This window comes from Zalophus californianus, chromosome X (genome assembly GCF_009762305.2).
Source record: "Zalophus californianus isolate mZalCal1 chromosome X, mZalCal1.pri.v2, whole genome shotgun sequence".
NCBI lineage: Eukaryota > Metazoa > Chordata > Mammalia > Carnivora > Otariidae > Zalophus > Zalophus californianus.
Window position 1 is genome coordinate 97,741,424 of NC_045612.1, and position 22,359 is coordinate 97,763,782.

General features: G+C 36.9%; 1 protein-coding gene across 1 annotated transcript in view; it reads right to left on the reverse strand.

Annotated features, from left to right (window-relative positions):
• Positions 1 to 22,359, reverse strand: part of CFAP47 (cilia and flagella associated protein 47) — a 525,897-nt gene that overhangs the window by 141,634 nt on the left and 361,904 nt on the right. Inside the window, exons 50-51 of the mRNA XM_027608633.2 lie at positions 13,446 to 13,580; positions 3,960 to 4,057 (exon numbers count right to left, since the gene is read on the reverse strand). Of these exons, the coding sequence (XP_027464434.2) occupies positions 3,960 to 4,057; positions 13,446 to 13,580 (233 nt within the window). The remainder of the gene's footprint in view (positions 1 to 3,959; positions 4,058 to 13,445; positions 13,581 to 22,359) is intronic.

Consider the following 22,359-nt stretch of genomic DNA (forward strand, 5'->3'; position numbering starts at 1 on the left):
CCACTGGCCAGACTTATCCAAAAGAAAAGAGAAAGGACCGAAATTAATAAAACTATGAATGGAAGAGGAGAGATCATGACTCACAGCAAGGAAATAGAAACAATTATTAGAAATTATTATCAACAACTATATGCCAATATATTGAGCAACTTGGAGGAAGTGGATGCCTTCCTGGAAACCTATAAACTACCAAGACTGAAACAGGAAGAAATTGACAACCTGAATAGGCCAATAACAGTAACGAGACTGAAGCAGTGATCAAAAAACTCCCAAAAAACAAGAGTGCAGGGCCTGATGGATTCCCTGGGGAATTCTACCAAACATTCAAAGAAGAAATAATACCTATTCTCTGGAAGCTGTTTCAAAAAGTAGAAACAGAAGGAAAGCTTCCAGATTCATTCTATGGGGTGAGCATAACCTTAATCCCCAAACCAGGCAAAGACCCCATCAGAAAGGAGAATTTCAGACCAATATTCCTGATGAATATGGATTCCAAAATTCTCAACAAAATCCTAGCTAATAGGATCCAACAATACATTAAAAGGATCATCCACCACAACCGAGTGGATTTATCCCTGGGATGCAAGGGTGGTTCAACATTTGCAAAGCAATCAATGTGATAGAACACATTAAGAGGAGGGAGAAGAACCATATGGTCCTCTCAATCGTTGGAGAAAAAGCCTTTGACAAAATACAGCATCCTTTCCTAATTAAAACTCTTCAGAGTATAGGGATAGAGGGAACATTCCTCAAGTTCATAAAATCCATCTATGAAGAACTCACAGCAAATATCATCCTCAGCGGGGAAAAGATGAGAGCTTTTCCCTTAATATCAGGAACCCGACAAGGATGCCCACTCTCGCCACTATTGTTCAACATAGTACTAGAAGTCCTAGCCACAGCAATCAGACAACAAAAAGAAATAAAAGGATTCAAATTGTCAAAGAAGTCAAACTCTCTCTCTTCACAGACGACAGGATACTTTATGTGGAAAATCCAAAAGACTCCACCCCCAAATTACTAGAACTCATACAGCAATTCACTAATGTGGCAGGATACAAAATCAATGCACAGAAATCAGTTGCTTTCTTATACACTAACAATGCAACTGTAGAAAGAGAAATTAGAGAATCAATTCTATTCACAATAGCACCAAAAACCATAAGATACCTCGGAATAAACCTAACCAAAGAGGTAAAGGATCTAAGCTCTAGGAACTATAGAACACTCCTGAAAGAAATTAAGGAAGACACAAAAAGATGGAAAAACATTCCATGCTCATGGATCGGAAGAATAAACATTGTTAAAATGTCTATGCTACCCAGAACAATCTATACCTTCAATGCCATCCTGATAAAAATTCCAATGACATCTTTCAAAGTGCTGGAACAAAGAATCTTAAAATTTGTCTGGAGTCAGAAAAGATCCCGAATTGCCAAGGAAATGTTGAAAAAGAAAAACAAAGCTGGGGGCATCATGCTGCCTGATTTCAAGCTATATTATAAAGCTGTGATCACCAAGACAGCATGGTACTGGCACAAAAACAGACATATAGTCCAATGGAACAGAATAGAGAGCGCAAACATGGACTCTCAACTCCATGGTCAAATAATCTTTGACAAAGCAGGAAAAAATATGCAATGGAAAAAAGACAGTCTCTTCAATAAATGGTGCTGGGAAAATTCGACAGTTATATACAGAAGAATGAAACTCAACCATTCTCTAACACCATACACAAAGATAAACTCAAAATGGATGCAAGACCTCAATGTGAGACAGAAATCCATCAAAATCCTACAGGAGAACATAGGCAGTAACCTCTTTGACATCAGCCACAGCAACTTCTTTCAAGATACATCTCCAAAGGCAAGTCAAACAAAAGCAAAAATGAACTTTTGGGACTTCCTCAAGATAAAAAGCTTCTGCACAGAAAGGAAACAGTCAACAAAACAAAAAGGCAACCCACAGAATGGGAGAAGATATTTGCAAATGACTCTAGAGACAAAGGGCTGATATCCAAGATCTATAAAGAACTTAAACTCAACACCCTAAAAGCAAATAATCAAGTCAAAAAATGGGCAGAAGACATGAACAGACACTTCTCCGAAGAAGACATACAAATGGCTAACAGGCACATGAAAAAATATTCATCATCATTCGCCATCAAGGAAATTCACATCAAAACCACATTGAGATACCACCTTACACCAGTTAGAATGGGAAAAATAGACAGGGAAAGAAACAACAAATGTTGGAGAGGTTGTGTAGAAAGGGGAACCCTCTTACATGGTTGGTGGCAATGCAAGTTGGTTCAGCCACATTGGAAAACAGTGTGGAGTTCCTCAAAAAATTTAAAAATAGAGCTACCCTATGACCCAGCAATTGCACTCCTGGGTATTTACACCAAAGATACAGATGTAGTGAAAAGAAGGGCCACAGGCACCCCAATGTTCATAGCAGCAATGTCCGCAATAGTCAAACTGTGGAAAGAGCCGAGATGCCCTTCAACAGACAAACGGATAAAGAAGATGTGGTCCATATATACAATGGAATACTACTTAGCCATCAGAAAGGATGAATACCCAACTTTTGCATCAACATGGATGGGACTGGAGGAGATTATGCTAAGTGAACTAAGTCAAGCAGAGAAAGTCAATTATCATATGGTTTCACTTACTTGTGGAACATAAGGAACAGCATGGAGGACATTAGGAGAAGGAAGGGAAAAATGGGGGGGGAATCGGAGGGAAAAATGAACCATGAGAGACTGTGGACTCTGAGAAACAAACTGAGGGTTCTAGAGGGGAGGGGGGTGGGGGGATGGGCTAGCCCGGTGATGGGTATTAAGGAGGGCACGTACTGCACGGAGCACTGGGTGTTATACGAAAACAATGAATCATGGAACACTACATCAAAAACTAATGATGTACTGTATGGCGACTAACATAACATAATAAAATAAAATTAAATTAAATTAAAAAAGTAAAATAAAATAAAATGCCAAATCTATGCCTGTTACTCCAAATGTGTTTCAAAGTGAAAGCCCTGATGTAGAAACCAGGAAGAATCAGTACTGAAAGAGTCAAGAGACTATAGGAACCAAAGGCAGGCCTCCTCAAAATGGGCCACTTTGGCACGAAGATTATTTTGAGTTAAAAAGCAATCAAAACCCAGCAGATTCAGGAAAATCTCTTTACCACTCTCCTCAACTGCATAAAAAGGATTCAGACAGAAGACCTGCTCCAGGAAGAGAGCTATCACCACAGATAACTACATTATAGTAGGAAATGGGTGTGACAGGCAGTGAGGAACCTAGAAAGGCCTGTTTGATCAAAGTTCTCTGTATCCCCTTGTTTCCCAAGAGGCCTAGCAAACATTTGCTTACCAAATATTTACTCTTTTTCCCCTTTATGTAAATTGCATTCCTTCCCTTTGAAGTCTCAGGCCCCTTTCCCCTTCTCCTTAATTCAGAATGACATATAGACCTCATTTTGCCTGTCTTTGGAATTTCCATGTCTATGTGCATTCCCCAGACATAAACTATTAAATTTGATTTTCTTCTGTTAATCTGTGTCATGTCAACTTGATTCTTAGTCCAGCTAGAAAGACCTTGAGGGGACAGGATATTCCTGATCTCTGACAAGAGCATAATCCTGCTTTTACCATATGTGTGAGGGCAAGAATATAGGCTAAGGTTAAGTTTGCTCTTGGTAACTCTTGAAACATGCATGTAGAATTCTAATCAGTAAAGCCACTATAAGATACCATAGAGCTAAAAGATGTTTTCCATAAGCACTTAAGGTCCATATTACTGGATTTAAAATAAAACTGCTATAATTTGAATAATTTATTCTAATGTGCTCATTTAATATGGATTTTTTTTAGGGATCGCAATTTAAGTGTACAACAAAAGCTCTGTTTGCAAAAAGAGAGTCTATGAACATTTAATGGGTTCTTACCAGAGCAAGGCATTTCATTTCAATAATGTTTACTGGTGGTCCCGGAGAGCTATGGATCTCAAGACAATGCCAGACTTGGAAATTGCTAACACTATCATCTGAAAAAGAGAAAACAAGAAAGAAACATCTCTTAATGTAGGCTTCAGAATACCATACTTAACATAAAATTTGAGAAACATCAATAGATACCATTTTCAAAATCTTTTTGATGAACTCATTTGTCAAGAGATGGAAGTGGAGGGTGAAAAGCTGATTGCATTACAATTTGTGAGTGTAAAGAGAAGCACCATCCTGCATGGCCATGAGCTTGCCCTATAAAAGCTCCCTGTCCTCCGACTGCCCCAGGAACTCATTATATTCCCTACTAAAATAAGAATGTTTTACTTCTAAGTTAAGAATTAATATTTCAAAAGAAATAACCAATCATTTTCCCAATTGCCAAAACATTCACATATTATATATAGAACTATCTAAGTATTATATTATAATTCACAGTGGTACATTTCTAGTACCATAAGATTCTAGTCTAAGGACACAATCAGGAATAGTTGATGAGATTTTTCTTTTCTTGAAAGTGTAATAAAGGATTCTAGCAATTTAGCCTAAAGGAAGCTGGATTGGGAATGAACTACATGGTGAGAAAGTAATGTTTACATCTGGGTTCCCGATATGTTTTTTAAAAGTAGGCATTTCTGTTGCTGGTGATGTCTAAAGTCATCCTCCCAAATCCTGCCACTGGAACCCTGGTCCACCACAACATTCCTGTGTAGCAGGGTATGTACTGGCATCAAACTCAAATTTTCCATTTGTTTAGCCTGATCTGTTCAGCTTCTACTTTGATATTCTTTATTCTCCAGTGTTGAGCTAGTATATGGTTTAAGATGTCCTCCAATTTCAGTTATTCATATGCACATTCAAATCGGTATGTCATGTTTTAAAGATTCCATGTACTGCTATGTTTGCCTAACTTACTTAGGTAAATCATTAATCTCTTTGGGCCTCAGTTTCCTTATCTGAAATAAGGGTCCCAGACTAGTGGAATTCTCTCTCTCTTCTGAAAGAGAGTGTTGTATATTGCACTACATTGTGTTGTATGGAATTGTACTGCATGGTGAAGCGGAGTAGAATTTGCCACTCCATAGCACATACCCTCCCCAATGTCTATCACCCAGCCACCCCATCCCTCCCACCCCCACCCCTCCAGCAACCCTCAGTTTGTTTCCTGAGATTAAGAATTCCTCATATCAATGAGATCATATGATACATGTGTTTCTCTGATTGACTGATTTCGCTCAGCATAACACCCTCCAGTTCCATCCACGTCGTTGCAAATGGCAAGATCTCATTCCTTTTGATGGCTGCATAATATTCCATTGTATATATATATACCACTTCTTCTTTATCCATTCATCTGTCGATGGACATCTTGGCTCTTTCCACAGTTTGGCTATTGTGGACATTGCTGCTATAAACATCGGGGTGCACGTACCCCTTCGGATCCCTACATTTGTATCTTTGGGGTAAATACCCAGTAGTGCAATTGCTGGATCGTATGGTAGCTCTATTTTCAACTTTTTGAGGAACCTCCATACTGTTTTCCAGAGTGACTGCACCAGCTTGCATATGGTGATTAACATAACATAATAATAATAATAAAATAATAAATAAATAAGAATTTGCCACCCCAAAATATGTCTTTGGTATAAGGATTATTTTGAGCTGATTTTTTTAAGAAACTGCAGATACAGAAGCTCTGGAAACAGAGTAGAAGTTACCCTTTTGTAAGAGACATTTACATTTCTAAAGGAAATCTGCATTTGTAAGGGTGTCTCCCTCTCTGTACTAGGAAGTTGGGAGACTAAATCTTTAGAAACCTGTAAAACAACCTTACACTTGTTTACTGTGCTTTCCTGGTAACTGCATTATTGGCTCTCCATCCCCCAACATCTTTTTTTGTCTTTAGCTGGAGATGGTATTTTAAGGTAAGGGTTTGGGCCATTTCAAGGAGTTATTTATTTTTCCTGGTTCTATCCCATATATAGAAGAGGTATACTTTTTTTTTGAGAGAGAGAGAGAGAGAGGAGTGGCTAAGGGCAGAGGGAGAGGGAGAATGAGAATCCCAAGCAGGCTCCACACCCACTGGAGCCCCACACAGTGCTCAATCTCAGGACCCTGAAATCATGACCTGAGCCGAAATCAAGACTTGGTTGCTTAACTGAATGACCCACCAAAGCACCAAGCCAGTAACACATGTTACTGAACTTTTGTTTTCTTTTTCCTGCTAATCTTTTTTTTTTTATTATTATTACAGGGGGCTCTCGGCCAAGAATTTAGAAAGGTAGAGGGAAAATTATTCCCCCCTACCAGGAGCATTTTATCTTATTGCACTGCAATGCACTACTTCATACCATATTATATTATATTGTATTGTATGCCACTCTATTCTAATACTTTAGCTATTAAGAAGTACTTATCAAATTAGTGGATCTTAGAACAATCCAGACATTCAGAACAATTAGCTAGTGAGAGGGAGACAGAGAAGGTCCATGTGAATTCTTATTCCAAATACTTGTGAGAAGTTCTTGAGGGTGATCTTACCTCCACATTTTGAATTGCCTTCTGTGTTTATTTATTTTACAGACACCAACTAATTACCTGGAAACCATTAATGCACAGAGAATAAGTTACCAACTTTATACTGACGTTAGGTTACTGTGAAAACCTCTGCTCACGTTTGTATTGGCTGCTCCTTCAATTCTATGACAGTGCTTTAAATGCTTTTATGAAGTTTAAATGTGACATCTCAAAATAAACCAAAGTTGTTAAAATGAAAAATGCTTCCCCTTCTAGGTTGCTCATATATATTTCACTGGCTTTTCCAATGCTTTAATCCACATTGAACTCACAGGGAAAATAATTCTGGACAGAAAGGGCTTCATGACCATAAAGCCTGAATGCCCCACAACTCTGGGCTGGCACAAAGAACAATAAAACAGTCTGCTCATCTTTGGAATGGGGACTGTCTTAGTCAAGGTTCTCCAGAGAAAGAAAAGCAATAGAATATGTGTGTGCATATAAAGAGACAGAGACAGAGAAACAGAAGCAGCGAGAGATTGATTTTAAGGAAATGGCTCATGCAATTGACTTGGTAGGTCCAAAATCTGCAGGTTAGGTCAGCAGGCTGTAGACTCAAGAAAGAATTGCAGTGCAAATCCAAAAGTGGTCTATGGGTAGAATTCTTTTTTGTTCTGGGGAGGTCAGTCTTGGTTCTGTTAGGACCTTCAACTGATTGGATGAGACCTACCCACACTAGGGAGGGCCATCTTCTTTATTCAAAGTTCACAGATTTAAATGTAATTCTCATCCAAAATCACCTTCGCAGAAACATCCAGAATAAGGTTTCACCTATTATCTGGGCACCATAACCTAGCTAGGTTGACACTTAAAATTAGCTATCACAGAAACAACACTTAATATTTGTGATTGCTGTGACTATCACATAAGGCAGTGTTATGATGTAGCTGATTTAATTCCTACAGTGCTAAAAATGTACACTGATTATGAGTTTATTGGTTAGAATAAGATTAAAGATGATTTATTAGTGAGAACAAAAATAATAATTATTAAACACTGTTTAGCTACAGGCCTTAAACACATTAAAACTTTTTGCTAATTTTAAAATCAGTAACATTCACTATAGTGATTTTAGAAATTCCTGAAAAGCCTAAAGATGAAAATTATTCATTATCTCATGACTAAGAGTAAATACTTATTTTTTCTTGTATAAAACTCCAGGCTTGATATGTCAATAAAGACACAGATGTATGACACACACACATATATATAAATACACTGGGGTATACAAATTATATAAAATCGATATATCTGTGTGTGTGTGTGTGTGTGTGTGTGTGTGTAAACATATTTTGATCCTTCAGACAACATCTGCTATTAGAACTTGAGTTTTATCCCTAATCATTAGGAAAATGCAAATCAAAAACCACAATGAGCTATCACCTCACACCCATTAGGATGGCTACTATCAAAAGAACAGAAAACAAGTGTTGGTGGGATATGTAGAAAAGGTAACCCTTGCGCTCTGTTGGTGGCAAATACAAATTGGTGCAGTCACTGAAACTGCCAACAGAATTAAGTCTGCAGAAATGCATGTAGCCCATAGTTAAAGACTACTGGGGAAAATACCAGGAAGGAACTTACAATATGCTTCGCTTAAGATAATGAAAATGTAGGGGTGCCTGGCTGGCTCAGTCGGAGGAATATGAGACTATCGATCTTGGGGTTGTGAGTTCGAGGCCCATGACAGGTGTAGGGAAAACTTAGATAAATAAATAAAGTTAAAAAAAAAAAAGATAATGAAAATGTAGCCCAAGGGAACAGGAAATGAAACGGCCTGTGCAGACATCATAGTCATATGGTGTATAGCCTCTGCTTTTGCTAATAAAGACAGCATCACTGACAAACATTGCAGCAATATTTTGTAGACCTGGACCAGTGAAGGAAATGACCACTCAACCATAGTCTTGAAGAGATACGTGACCTGGGACCAGTTAATTAGTCTTGAAGTTTACCCAATCCCTGACCAATCAGAAGAACCCACAATTCCAAACCCTTTACCCTTGATTTTTGCCCTTAAAAACCCTCACTTGCAAGCCATCAGAGAATTCAAGATTTTGAATGCTAGTTCCCTGTTCTCTGGGGTGGTGCCACACAAATAAATAGCCTATCTTTCTTCAGTGCAAATGCTCAGTTTTTTTTATTGGCGTGTTGCACATTGGAGAGATGAACTCTTGTTAGGTACAGTTATACCACTATGAAAAACAGTATGGACAATCCTCAAAAATTTTAAAATAAAACTTCCATACCCAAATTTGGGTATTTATCTGAAGAAAACCAAAATATTTACTTGGAAAAGATGTATGCACCCCATGTTTATTACAGCATTATTTACAATAGCCAAGATATGGAAACAACCTAAGTGTCCATCGAGGGATGAATGGATAAAGAAGTTGTGAGATATATATACAGAATGGAATATTATTCAGCCATTAAAAAAAAAAAAACAAAAACAAAACAAGGAAATCCTACCATTTACAATATGGACAGAACTTGAAGGCATTATGCTAAAGTGAAATAAATCAGAAAGAGAAAGAAAAACATTGTATGACCTCACTTAAGTGTGGTATCTTAAAAAAAAACTCAGAAAAAGAGATTAGACTTGTGGTTATCACAGGTCAAGCATGGGAAGGAGGTGGAAAGGGAGAAAAGTCATCAAAAGATACAAACTTTCAGTTACAAGAGAAATAAGGACTACAGTGTAATTACAACATGATGAGTATGATATAGAGGACAGTTGTTAAGAGTGTAAATCCTAAGAGTTCTTACCACAGGAAATTTTATTTCCTTTTTTTCCCTTTCTTTTCTTTTCACTGTATCAATATGAGAAGATAAGATATTAGCAGGACCTATTGTGGTGATCTTTTCACAATATATGTAAAGAAACTATCATGCTGCATACCTTAAACTTACAGAGTGCTGTATGTCAACTATTTTTCAAAAAAAGTGGGAAAAAATTTATGTGCAAGTAATACATATTCAAAATTATTTTAAATAAAATTGTAAAGCTAAAATATTTAAGTTTCAATTATTCAAAATAATAGATCACATAAGGAACATTCTTATAGAAAAATATGTGTGCATATCTCTGATTATTTTATTCAAACTAATTTCTTAGAATGAAATCATTGGATCAATAGGGATAAAAAATTTTAAAAGTTTTAGGGGTGCTGGGCTGGCTCAGTTGGTAGAGCACGTGACTCTTAATCTCGGAGGTGTAAATTCAAGCCCCACATTGGGCATACAGATTACTTAAAAATAAAATCTAAAAAAAAGTTTTAAGCATATTGTAAATGCTCTCAAATTCCCATTACAATGCATAAAATTGTCTCTTTCAACTTGCCCTTCATCAAAACTGGGTGTTACTAATGTTTTTCAAATTTTCCAATTTGGAAAAAGTTAAAAAAAATCTTATTGTTTTCATTTCTTTTTTGGTCCCAGCTTTGTTGAGGTATAACTATTAAAAATTATATATATTTAAGGTACAACGTGATTTGATATAGTGTGCATTATAAAATAATCACTACAATTAAGCTAATTAACACATCCATCATCTCACATAATTACTGATTTTTGGTGGGGGTGGTGAAGACATTTAAGACCTACCTTCTAAGCAAATCTCAAGTACACCCTACTGTATTATTAAATATAATCACGCAGTACATTAATTAGTTCTCCAAAACTTATTCATTTTACCTAACTGAAACTTCCCTAATTGAAAAGAGATATACTGCTGAGCAATCAGTAAGAAAAAGTTCCATGTTATTATAGGAGATGGAAAGGTTAATCCTGTCTGATATAAGAAGACAACTTTGAAGAACTGGGGATACTTGTAATATTAGATGAATTTTTCCTAGCTCTTTATCTTGTAATCTGTCCTCACATCATGCAGATTTTCTTATTAGATATTCCCACTCTTTTTTATTCCATTAACATGATACCATAATATTCTGCTTTGCTTTCAAACACTTTTACCTGGCTTTCCTTCATGGTTCTTCTGCCTTAGATTTCAGTGGGGGTTTCACTCCTAGCATAATCCATCTACAGCAGTCATCTGCTCTTTGAACTTACCTGCACGATTTAAATTAAAGAAACCCTAAAACTTTACAACCTGTTTTTGTTTTTTTTTCCGGTCTCAGCTCCAAATATTCAACTGATGACTGGATATTGCTACATAAATGTCTTGCTGTCACATCAAAATCAGCAAGCACAAAACTGTGCCAAGCATTATAATCTCCCAGACTTTTTATTTCTTCTTGTTGATAGTTCAACAACTAAACTACTCCATAATACTGCTGTCTCCGCATCCATTTTGTGTGGCCAAGTGGGCTGCATGGGCCTTGAACTGACAGTAGCCCTCTGGAGAGTACACACACTAGATAACAACCTACACAGTCACAACTAAATGTGAATTTCTGATATGACTCCCTAACCATTCTTGTGATAAGCACTCTCCTCTGTCTCCCAGGGCCTTCCCATTGTGTGGCCCTTAAATGAGACCCCCCTGATGCTTACCAAAATTCTACTCTTTTTGGTTTGAATTAACCAATCTGGCCTCAGCCCAGGAACCAAAAGCATTCTGAGAACCCTAATTAAGGCATGTGCACAGGTTCCTCTTCTCTCTTTGCACCCTGTCTTGACCTCCCCATGTGGCCCCTTGAGGAGTGAAGTATGAATCCTCAAGGACCTATAAGTAATAAACTCTTTCACTTACCCTTGTGGCCTTTTGTTGAACCATGACACACCATCTGACACCCCAGGGGTCTACTTAACAAATGTTATTTTAACAAAGTCCCAACACTTCTAAATTAATATCTTAATATTTTTCTATTCACCAAGATACAAACAAACCTTGTTCATTTTTAGAATCAATCCTCTCTTAAGAAAGTCATCTAGGGGCATCTGGGTGGCTCAGCAGGTTAAGCATCTGCCTTTGGCTCAGGTCATGATCTCAGGGTCCTGGGATCGAGCCCTGCACAGGGCTCCCTGCTCAGCAGGGAGTCTGTTTCTCCCTCTCCCTCTGCCCCTTCCTTCCCCACTTGTGCTCTCTCTCTCTCTCAAATAAATAAACAAAATCTTAAAAAAGGGGAGGGGGGCATCTGGGTGGCTCAGTTGGTTAAGCATCTGCCTTTGGCTCAGGTCATGATCTCAGGGTCCCGGGATCGAGCCCTGCATTGGGCTCCGTGTTCTGCCGGGAGCCTGCTTCTCCCTCTCTCACTCCCCCTGCTTGTGTTCCCTGTCTCTGTGTCTCTCTCTGTCAAATAAATAAATAAAATCTTAAAAAAAAAAAAGACAGAGAGAGAGCGCGAGTCATCTAATGCTAGTCTCTGAAATGTTTTCTATCTTTAATGGTATGTCTCTATCCCCATCGCCACCATAAAATACATTGTTCTCTTCACTTCAAAGCCAGTTTGCTGTGCCAGTGGCCTGCCCAGCTGGCCCCAACTGCTCTTCCATTTCCAAACCATTTTGAATAGTGCCTAAATAATCACTCTTAATCCATGTATTCCGTGATGGTTAATTTTATGTGTCAACTTGGCTGGACTATGATGTCTAGTTGTTTGCTTAAACACCAGTCTCAGACCTTGCTGTGAAGGTGTTTTTTTTTTCCCCCCCCAGTGGAGTTTGAGTAAAGCAGATTGCCCTGCATAATGTGGGTATACCTCCTCCAATCAGTTGGAGGCCCTAAGAGAAAATACTGACGTTACCCGAAGAAGAAGCAATTCTTACTCAAGACTGAAAGAGAAACCCTGCCTGAGCTTGCAGCCTGCCTGGCCTGCTTCTGGAATTTGGGCCCAAGATTGCAACAGCAACTCTTACCACATTCTCTGCCCTGCTTGCTTGGCATACAGATTTTGGACTTGCCAGTCCCCACAATCATGTCAGCCATTTTTTAACAATTTCAACATCTTGGGGTGCCTGGGTGGCTCAGTTGGTTAAGCTCCTGCCTTTCGCTCAGGTCATGATCCCAGGATCCTGGGATCAGGCCCATGTGGGGCTCTCTGCTCAACAGGGAGCCTGCTTCTCCCTCTCCCTCTACCTGCCCTTCACCTGCTTATGCTCTTATACACTCTATCGAATAAACAAATAAAATCTTTAAAAAAATTTTTCAACATCTCTCTTTCTTTCTTTCTCTCTCTCTATATATATCTATTTACATTACATTAATATTATGGTAGTGTCTGTTTTACTGAAGAATCCTGACTAAACACAAAGTCATTCAATAAAGATTTCTTCTTGGATATACCTCATTGTCTCCACAGCTTTGCTTCTGTTGACCCACTCTTCTCTAATGCCCTCTTATGTCCCTGCTACTCACCCATAAGAGAACTCAGTTACCCATTTTCCAGGAAGTCTGCCCTATGCCTTCCAACTCTCCATTATCTCAATTTCCTTAGAATTTCTACTAAAAAGATATGTTTAACAACATTCAAATAAAGCTTTATAATATAGGAAGGAAAAAAATAGCACTGACTTTCTTCTGCATATGAGGAAGATTGCTATCATCTCCTATACTGAAGAAAAGCATATTACCTTGTTAAAATTATATACTCATTAACATTTTATCAGAAATTTACTGTAATTTTTTGTTTAATAACAAGTATATATAAAGTTTTTCACTTATGAAAGAGTAGACAGCCTTCAAGCTGAAGTACTGTAATCTATTAATGTTAAAAGCTGTACAAATCCAGAAAGTAAACTACATAAAGTTAATCCTGAAATAATACAATAAAATTCTTACAGATATGTGCAACACACATTTGCATATACCTTATGAATGTAAAATATTTATTCATTTAAAAGTGAATGATTGAAAAGTGATCATGAAACTTTCCTTAATCATAAATTTACCTGACTCTTCTTCATCAAACTTGTGGAATAGTTCTGATAATGATTTTTGAAAGGAGGGTACTCGACATTGATCTTGATCTGAGTCTTCCTGAGAGTCATCCTCTCGTCTGCGTTTAACAGAAAATGAAATTGCACCTAAAACACATAAGTACAAGATGCCAGATTAACTAGGGATTGGTTTTCTAAAATGAAAGGTCAGTCTTAGGTACTAAAGATACTTTAGCTTGAAACTAATAAACAAAGACAAACATAAATTCTAGGCCTTACCATCACATTTAGACCTGATGGTGGTACAGAACAAATTCACAGAGAATTCATTAATATTTAAGTATAACAGATAATTGGGTTTTCATTAAAACCAGCAGTGTGATACGTGGGTTCACAACTGGGGATGTCCGTCACCAGCTATGTGCCTTGGTTTGCCCAAATATGAAATGGAGGTGACATTGGTAGCAGCTGGTGACACTGGATATTACCAAGTGTCTGTGGTATTACTCTGGCTCCCTGGGTCTCTGGGAATGCTCCCAACACTTCACCAACCTCTGAGTGGACAGGACTGGCCCCAGACTATGGCTGAGAGGGGCTGGAACCAGGTCAGACTGCTTCAGCATCTGCAGTCAGACTGAGGTGGGCAGGCTTGACCATAGAACATGGATGGGCGTTGTGTCCCTCTGGGTCCCTGGGCAGGCAGGAGTGCTTCCAGACTGTACCTGTGAGGGGCTGAAACTGGATTATGGGGCTGCTCCCAGATGTAAGAACAGATCATGGTCAATGGGCCTACTACTGGGGCACAGACAAGTGCGTCTCCCAAGACGATTGTTCCCAGACCATGGCTTAAAGAGGATCTGCAGTTGGACCAAATTGGAGGGTCTGCCTCAGGTGCACAGACACTTGTGTCTTCTCCAAGTTGCTAGGTGGGCAGGAATCATGGTTGAGAAGGGTTGAAGCTGGGCCATGAGCCACTTCAGGGTCCACAGATGGGACTAAATTCCATGCGCTTGTTACACAGGGCATGGACGGCAATGAGTCCTGCTAGCTCCTTCTCATAAAGTGCTGGTGGCAGCACTCAAGCCCATTGAGGCTATAACTGAGTCCACAGGGGGGACAGGGCTATTTCTTGATCTGTAGCCAGGACCTTGGTTGGCAAGTCCACCACATGAACACAAGCCCGCCTTTTCAAAATGGCCCCCCTCAGTCTTGGATTCCACCGGGGTTTCATAATTTCCCACCTGGATCCCACAGTTCCCACAAAGGCACTTTTGCTGTGGATGGCTTTCAAGTTACTGTTGCTGAATGGGGATACAGGTTTTGGATCTCCTATATTGCCATCTTGCTGATGTCACTCCTATCTTATCATTTTTAATCTTTTTATTTTAAAATATAAAGTCACTTAAGTTTCAGGTTAAATTTCATATCCTATTATAAACATGGCTTTCTGAGCCAAGATGTCCATCGACAGATGAATGGATAAAGAAGAGGTGGTATATATATATATATATACAATGGAATATTATGCAGCCATCAAAAGGAATGAGATCTTTCCATTTGCAACGACGTGGATGGAACTGGAGGGTGTTATGCGGAGTAAAATAAGTCAATCAGAGAAAGACATGTTATCATAGGACCTCACTGATATGAGGAATTCTTAATCTCAGGAAACAAACTGAGGGTTGCTGGAGTGGGGGTGGGGTGGGAGGGATGGGGTGGCTGGGTGATAGACATTGGGGAGGGTATGTGCTATGGTGAGCGCTGTGAATTGTGCAAGACTGTTGAATCACAGATCTGCACCTCTGAAACAAATAATGCAATATATGTTAAGAAAAAAAAGAAGAAGATAGCAGGAGGGGAAGAATGAAGGGGGAAAATCGGAGGGGGAGACGAACCATGAGAGACGATGGACTCTGAAAAACAAACAGGGTTCTAGAGGGGAGGGGGGTGGGGGGATGTGTTAGCCTGGTGATGGGTATTAAAGAGGGCACGTTCTGCATGGAGCACTGGGTGTTATGCACAAACAATGAATCATGGAACACTACATCAAAAACTAATGATGTAATGTATGATTTAAAGAAAAAATCAATTTAAAGAAATTTAAAAATTTAAAGAAATTTAAATTTAAAGAAAATTTAAAGAAACTTGAAAAATTTATTTAAATTTAAAGAAAAAATAAAAAAACATGGCTTTCTTATTTTACATAGTTTACAAACACATTATAAAAAGACAGGATACATAGTGCAAAGAACACAGGCTTTGGATAGAACCTGAATTCACACACTTGTTCTGCCACTACTAATTTAGCCTCGAAAATGTGATTTACCTCATCTGTAAAATGGTGCTAGCTGTTTTGAAGATTAAAGGATTGTAGTTTATGCTTATGTAGGACTTACTATATGATAGAAATTGTTCTAGGTGATTTACATATATTAATATATTATATTACATTTAACTTTTTGAGGAACCTCCATGCTGTTTTCCACAGTGGCTGCAACAGTTTGCATCCCCACCAATAGTGCATGAGGGTTCCTTTTTCTCCACATCCTTGCCAACACTTGTTGTTTCTTGCATTTAGATTTTAAGCATTCTGACAGGTATGAGGGATACTGATTGTAGTTTTGATTTGCATTTCCCTGATGATGAGTGAGGGTGAGTATCTTTTCATGTGTCTGTTGACCAACTGAATGTCTTCTTTGGAGAAACATCTGTTCATGTCTTCTGCCCATTTTTCAATTGGGTTATTTATTTTTGGGATATTGACTATTATTAGTTCTTTATATATTTTGGATACTAACCCTTTATTGGATATGTCATTATTGTTTTTGGTGCAACTGTAAATTAGGTTGTTTTCTTAATTTCTCTTTCTGCTGTTTCATTATTAGTATATAGAAATGCAACATATTTCTCTATGTTGATTTTGTATCTTGTGACTTGACTGATTTCATTTATCAGTTCTAGTAGTATTTTGGTGGAGGATTTAGGGTTTTCTATATAGAGTATCACGTCATCTGCAAAGAGTGAGAGTTTTACTTTTTTACCAATTTGGATGCCTTTTATTTCTTTACGTTGTCTGATTGCTGTGGCTAGGACTTTTAGTACTATATTGAATAAAAGTAGTGAGAGTAGATATTCATGTGTTGTTCCTGACCTTAGCGTAAAAGCTCTCAGTTTTTCACCATCGAGTATGATGTATTATTTCCATTTTAAAGAAGAGAAACTGACAGAAGAAAGTTCAGTAACTAGCCCAAGGTCAATCAGCTCATAAAAATACAGCTGAAATATGAAAACATGCATTCTGCTTCAAAGTTCATACTATTTTTTACTTAATTAATAAATTTAATTTTTTGAACAGTTTTAGGTTTACAAAAAAATGATGTAAAGTACAGAGTTCCTACATATCCCCTCTTGTTTCAGGTATTACAAGCATCATGCATTATTGTAATAAATTACTTATAATTGATAAGCCAATAATGATACACCATTACTAACTAAATTCCATCGCTTACATTTTAGCTAACTTTTTCTGTTGTACATTCTATGTCTTTGGCAAATATGTAATTCCATGTATCTACCATTACTCTATCATGCGGAATAGTTTCATTGCCCTAAAAATCTTCTGTGCCCCATTCATTCATCCCTTCCATCCAACCTCTAAAGAACTAACTGGCTATCACTGACCTTTTACCTCTTCCAGAATGTCATATAGTTGGAATCATACAGCATGTGGTCTTTTTAGATTGACTTCTTTCACTTAGCAATATACATTTAAACTTCCTTCATGTTTTTTGTGGCTTGATAGGCCATTTTTTAAAAAGATTTATTTATTTATTTCAGAGAGAGAGAGGTGAGGGGCATAGGGAGAGGGAGAGAGAATCTCAAGCAGACTCTGTGCTGAGAGTTAGAGCCCAAAGCGGGGCTTGATCCCATGACCGTGAGACCTGAGCTGAAATCAAGAGTTGGACACTTAACAAACTGCACCACTCAGGCACTGCAGGCCCATTTGTTTTTAATCACTGAAAAATATTCCATTGTATGGATTTACCACCGTTTATCCATTCACCTATTACAGGACATCATAATTACCTCCACATTTTGGCACCTATGAATAAAGCTGTTATAAACATTCATGAGCAGATTTTTGGATGGACATAAATTTTCAACTCATTCGGTTACCCGAATACAAAACTGATATGAAGATGTATTATTACTATATCATGTTATGAGTATGTTTAGTTTTGTCAGATACTGCCAAACTGTCTTTCAAAATGGCTGTGGCATTCTATCATTTTGCATTCCAAACATCAATGAATGGAAGTTCCTATTGTTCCACATCTTTGTCAGCACTTGGTGTTGTCAGGACTTTTAAATTTAGCCATCCTAATTGGCAGGTAGTGGTATCTTGTTTTAATTAGCAGTTCCCTAGAGATATGATGTTGAACATCTCTCTATACACTTATTTGCTATCAGAATATTTTCTTTGGTGAGGTGTCTCTTTAGATCTTTTGCCAATTTGTGTATATACATATATATATATATGAGACAGATAAGGACACTATACATTGATAAAGTTCAATTCACTAAAACAAAATCAAAAACTCTTAAGCTGATAGATACAGAGAATAGACTGGTGGTTGCCAGAGGTGGAGGGTGTAATGTACAGCATGGCAATTATAGTTGATAATACTGTATTACATATTTAAAAATTGCTAAGAGAGATATTAAGTTTTCATCACAAGAAAAAAGAATTTTGTAACTATGTATAGTGACAGACGTTAACTAGACTTACATGATGATTACTTTGCAATATATACAAATATCAAATACAAAATTCAATTCAGCAAGATTATATAAAAATTATAGATATATACACACCTAAAAACAGAGGCCAACAATAGTTGAAACTAAAATTGACAGAACTGGAAGGAGAAATAAACAAGTCTACAATAAGAGTTGGAACCTTCAATACCTCATTTTCATTAATGGACAGAACAACTAGACAGAAGACTAATAAATAAACAGAGAATGTGAACACCACTGTAAAACCACTAGACCTAATTGGATTATATAGAACATTCTACCCAACAACAGCAGAACACACTTTCTTCTTAAATCAACATGGAACACAGTCCAGGACAGATCACATGTGAGGCCATAAAGCATATCTTAATAAATTTAAAAAGATTTAAATTATACAAGGCATCTTTTCTCATCATAATGGAATGAAAGCACAAATCAATAATAGGAAAAAAAGGTGGAAATCCACAAATTTGGAGACTAAACAACAAACAGCCAATATTTCAAAGAAGAAATCACAATGGAAATTAGAAAATATCAGATGTTTGAAAAGGAAAACACAGTATACAAAACTGATGTGATGCAGTGAGTGCAGCACTAAGAGGGCAATTCATAGTAGCAAAAACATACATTAAAAAGAATAATCTAAAATCAACAACCTGTGGCACCTGTTGGCTCAGTGGGTTAAGTGTCTGACTCTTGATTTCAGTTCAGGTCTTGATCTCAGGGTTGTGAGTTCAAGCCCCACAAAAAACTTTAAATAAATAAATAATAAAACCAACAACCTAACTGCACATTGTTATGGAACTAGAAAAAGAAGAGCAAACTAAACCCAAAACTAGCAGAAGGAAGGAAATAATAAAGATCAAAGTGGAGGTAAATAAAACAGAGAAGAGAAAAACAATAGAGAAAATAAACAAAAATATTGGTTCTTTGAAAAGGTGAACATAATTGACAGACCTTTAAAGTAATTAAGAAAAAAGGAATGAAGAGTCAAATTAATAACAACAGAAATAAAGTGGGGATATTACATTGTTTTCACCAGAATAAAAAGCATTATAAAAGAATACTATGAACAATTACATGCCCCCCAAATTGGGTAACTTAGATGAAATGGCCAATTTCCTAGAAATACGCAATCTACTAAAACTGTTCATAAAGAAAAGCTGAATAGATATAAAACTAGTAAGGACATTGAATCAGTAATCAAAACGCTTCCTACCAAGAAAAAGCCAGGATAAGATGTCTTCACTGTTGAATTCTATCAAGTATTTAAAGAGTTAATATTTTTTTTCTCAAACACTTAAAAATTGAAGAGGAGGGAAAACATCCTAACTCATTCTAGGAGGCCAGCAATGCCCTGATACTAAAGCAGACAAAGATAGGACAAGAAAAGAAACTAAAATCCAATATTCCTGATGAACATTGATATAAAACTTTTCAACAAAATATTAGCAAATCAAATTCAGCAGCATATTAAAAAGATTATATACCAGGGTCAAGTGGGATTCATTCCAAGAATAAATGAGTAGATGAATGAATGAAGGGTGGTTCAATATACACAAATCAATCAGTGTAATATACCACATTAACAGAATGGAAAAAAAAACCCTACAATCATCTCGATTGATGGATAAAAAGTATTTGGCAAAATTCAACATCCTTCCATGATAGAAATAAATTAGGGATAGGACTTCCTCAAATAGCCACATATGAAAACCACAGCTAGTATTATACTGAATGGCAAAAGACTAAAATCTTTCCTCTAAGATCAGAAACAAGAGAAGGATGTCTGGTTTAGCCACTTCTATTCAACATAATACTAGAATTTTTAGCCAGAGCAATTATGCAAGAAAAAGTAGTAAAGGTATCCAAATTGGAAAGGAAGAAGTAAAATTATGTTTGCAGATGACACAATCTCATATAGAGAAAACCTTAATGACTGCACACACACAAAAATGTTAGACCTAATAAATGCATCCAGTAAATATGCAGGATACAAAATCAACAAACAAAAGTAGTTACGTTTCTATACACTAGTAGTGAACAATTTGAAAAGGGAACTTTTAAGAAAAACAATTCAGTTAGATAAAACCATTATTTGGATAAACCTACATATGTTAAATAATACATTTGCACTGAATAATAAGGAAACCTAATTAATATTTCAAATACTATGAAATACTCTCAAGAATTAAAAGCACACATTCTCCGTTATTTCTCATTTCAGCCTGTTTGTATATGCAGCATATTTTTTCTTCCTCAAACATATCCATGTAAACATTATTACAGTTTTATTGTCCCTTAACAAAAAGAAATTGAACAATCATTTATAAAACAATTCAAAAGCCCTACATGAGTATAACAAGACCATATACTATACACCAGCATGAGAAATTAAGTATTTATCTCAAAAATTAGAAATAAATGAAGTGAATGATGGAATTATATAGGTCTATTTAGTAGTTTATGCTTTAATTGAAAGAATACTTTAAAACAATGTATCTTAGGGTGCCTGGGTGGCTCAGTTGGTTAAGTGACTGCCTTAGGCTCAGGTCATGATCCCAGGGTCCTGGGATCAAGCCCCACATCGGGCTCCCTGCTCAGCGGGGAGCCTGCTTCTCCCTCTCCCTCTGCCTGCCACTCCCCCTGCTTGTGCTCTCTCTCCCTCTCTCTCTCTCTCTCTGTGTCAAATAAATAAATAAAATCTTAAAAAAAAAAATGTTTAAAAAATAAATAAATAAAACAATGTATCTTAGAATTATGCCACAAATGTAGACTCATTTTTTTCCCAGCAAAAAAAACCTTTTTCTTGGCAATTTAATTTTATTTTATTTCTAAACAATTAGATTTTTTTAAATGCATCTTTATTTTTGGTTATGAATTAGCTATGGTAGAAGAGACAAGCAGTCAAATTCTTATAAGCTTATTACAAAGAGTAACATTAGACTCAGCGACTGACTATTGGCAATGAACCTTCGAACCAAATGCAGTAAATAATGATTATGAAAATATGTATTTCAAAAGTTGATAATATTTTTCCACACTATGTACATGTGATTACTTTGCTTCCTTCTGTTCGGGCTAAGGCCAACCAATCCAAAGGGGAACAAAAGTAAATAAAAGGTTGTTTGTTGGTGCTTCAGTTTATCAGAGTGATAGGAAAACTATTAAGACTGTTTTTGGAAAAACTCTAGGTATAACAGAAATAATAGTGGTGTACAAAGCAACTCTCTAAGATACAGCATCACTGACTTAATGGAGGCTTTCAATTTGTCTGAAATGAGTGTTACTAAAAAAATCTAATAGGAACTGCAATTACAGCTATTATATTTTCAATAGCTCAAGCTTTTATTTTGACAAATGGATTTTTTTCTCTGCTAAACAGTCTATGTGTTTGATTTTTTCAAAATGCATTTCTAACAGTAAAAACAAACGTTTTCCATTAGGCATTGTTTTTCTCTAATTTTATACTATCTTGTAAAATGTTGATATCAGACTCAAGCTAAAGCCTGAGCAATGCAATTTTATATCAATAGTTAATCTTTTGAAAATAATGTAAAACCATTTAATGAATGTTTACTCTGTTAGGCATATGCTGAATGCCTCCTATTCATTATCTACTGAACCCCTTTAATAAACATAAAAGTTATTTCCTCATTAGACTCATTTTAAAGCTGAGCAACCTGGGCTGTACAGAAGGTCGGGTAACACACTCCAGGTCACATAGTAAGTGACAAAGGCATATACATTTACCTGACATGGAATGTGGAAAATGGTACATTATGTCTAAATATCACCAAATATATCCCAGAATAAAAGGGCTTTTGACTGGAAAAATAGCAAAATAACTGATATACTTACAAAACAATTATTTTGACCTGCATATACTTACAAAACATTTATTGTGACCTAAAGCAATTTCAGATACTGCTCACTGATTATCTAAACCATTTCACCCCTTAGAAAACTTCCTGAAGCAAGTTTCCATGGCAACAGTTAAACCTGGCAAGGTCTTTGCCCTTTTGCACTTGGTCCCCCCACACCCATCGTCCTCCCTCCACTGGCTTCATGCTTCACCACTCCCTATCGCTAATGAGGAATACTGTGGTTAAGGAAAATTTCTGTG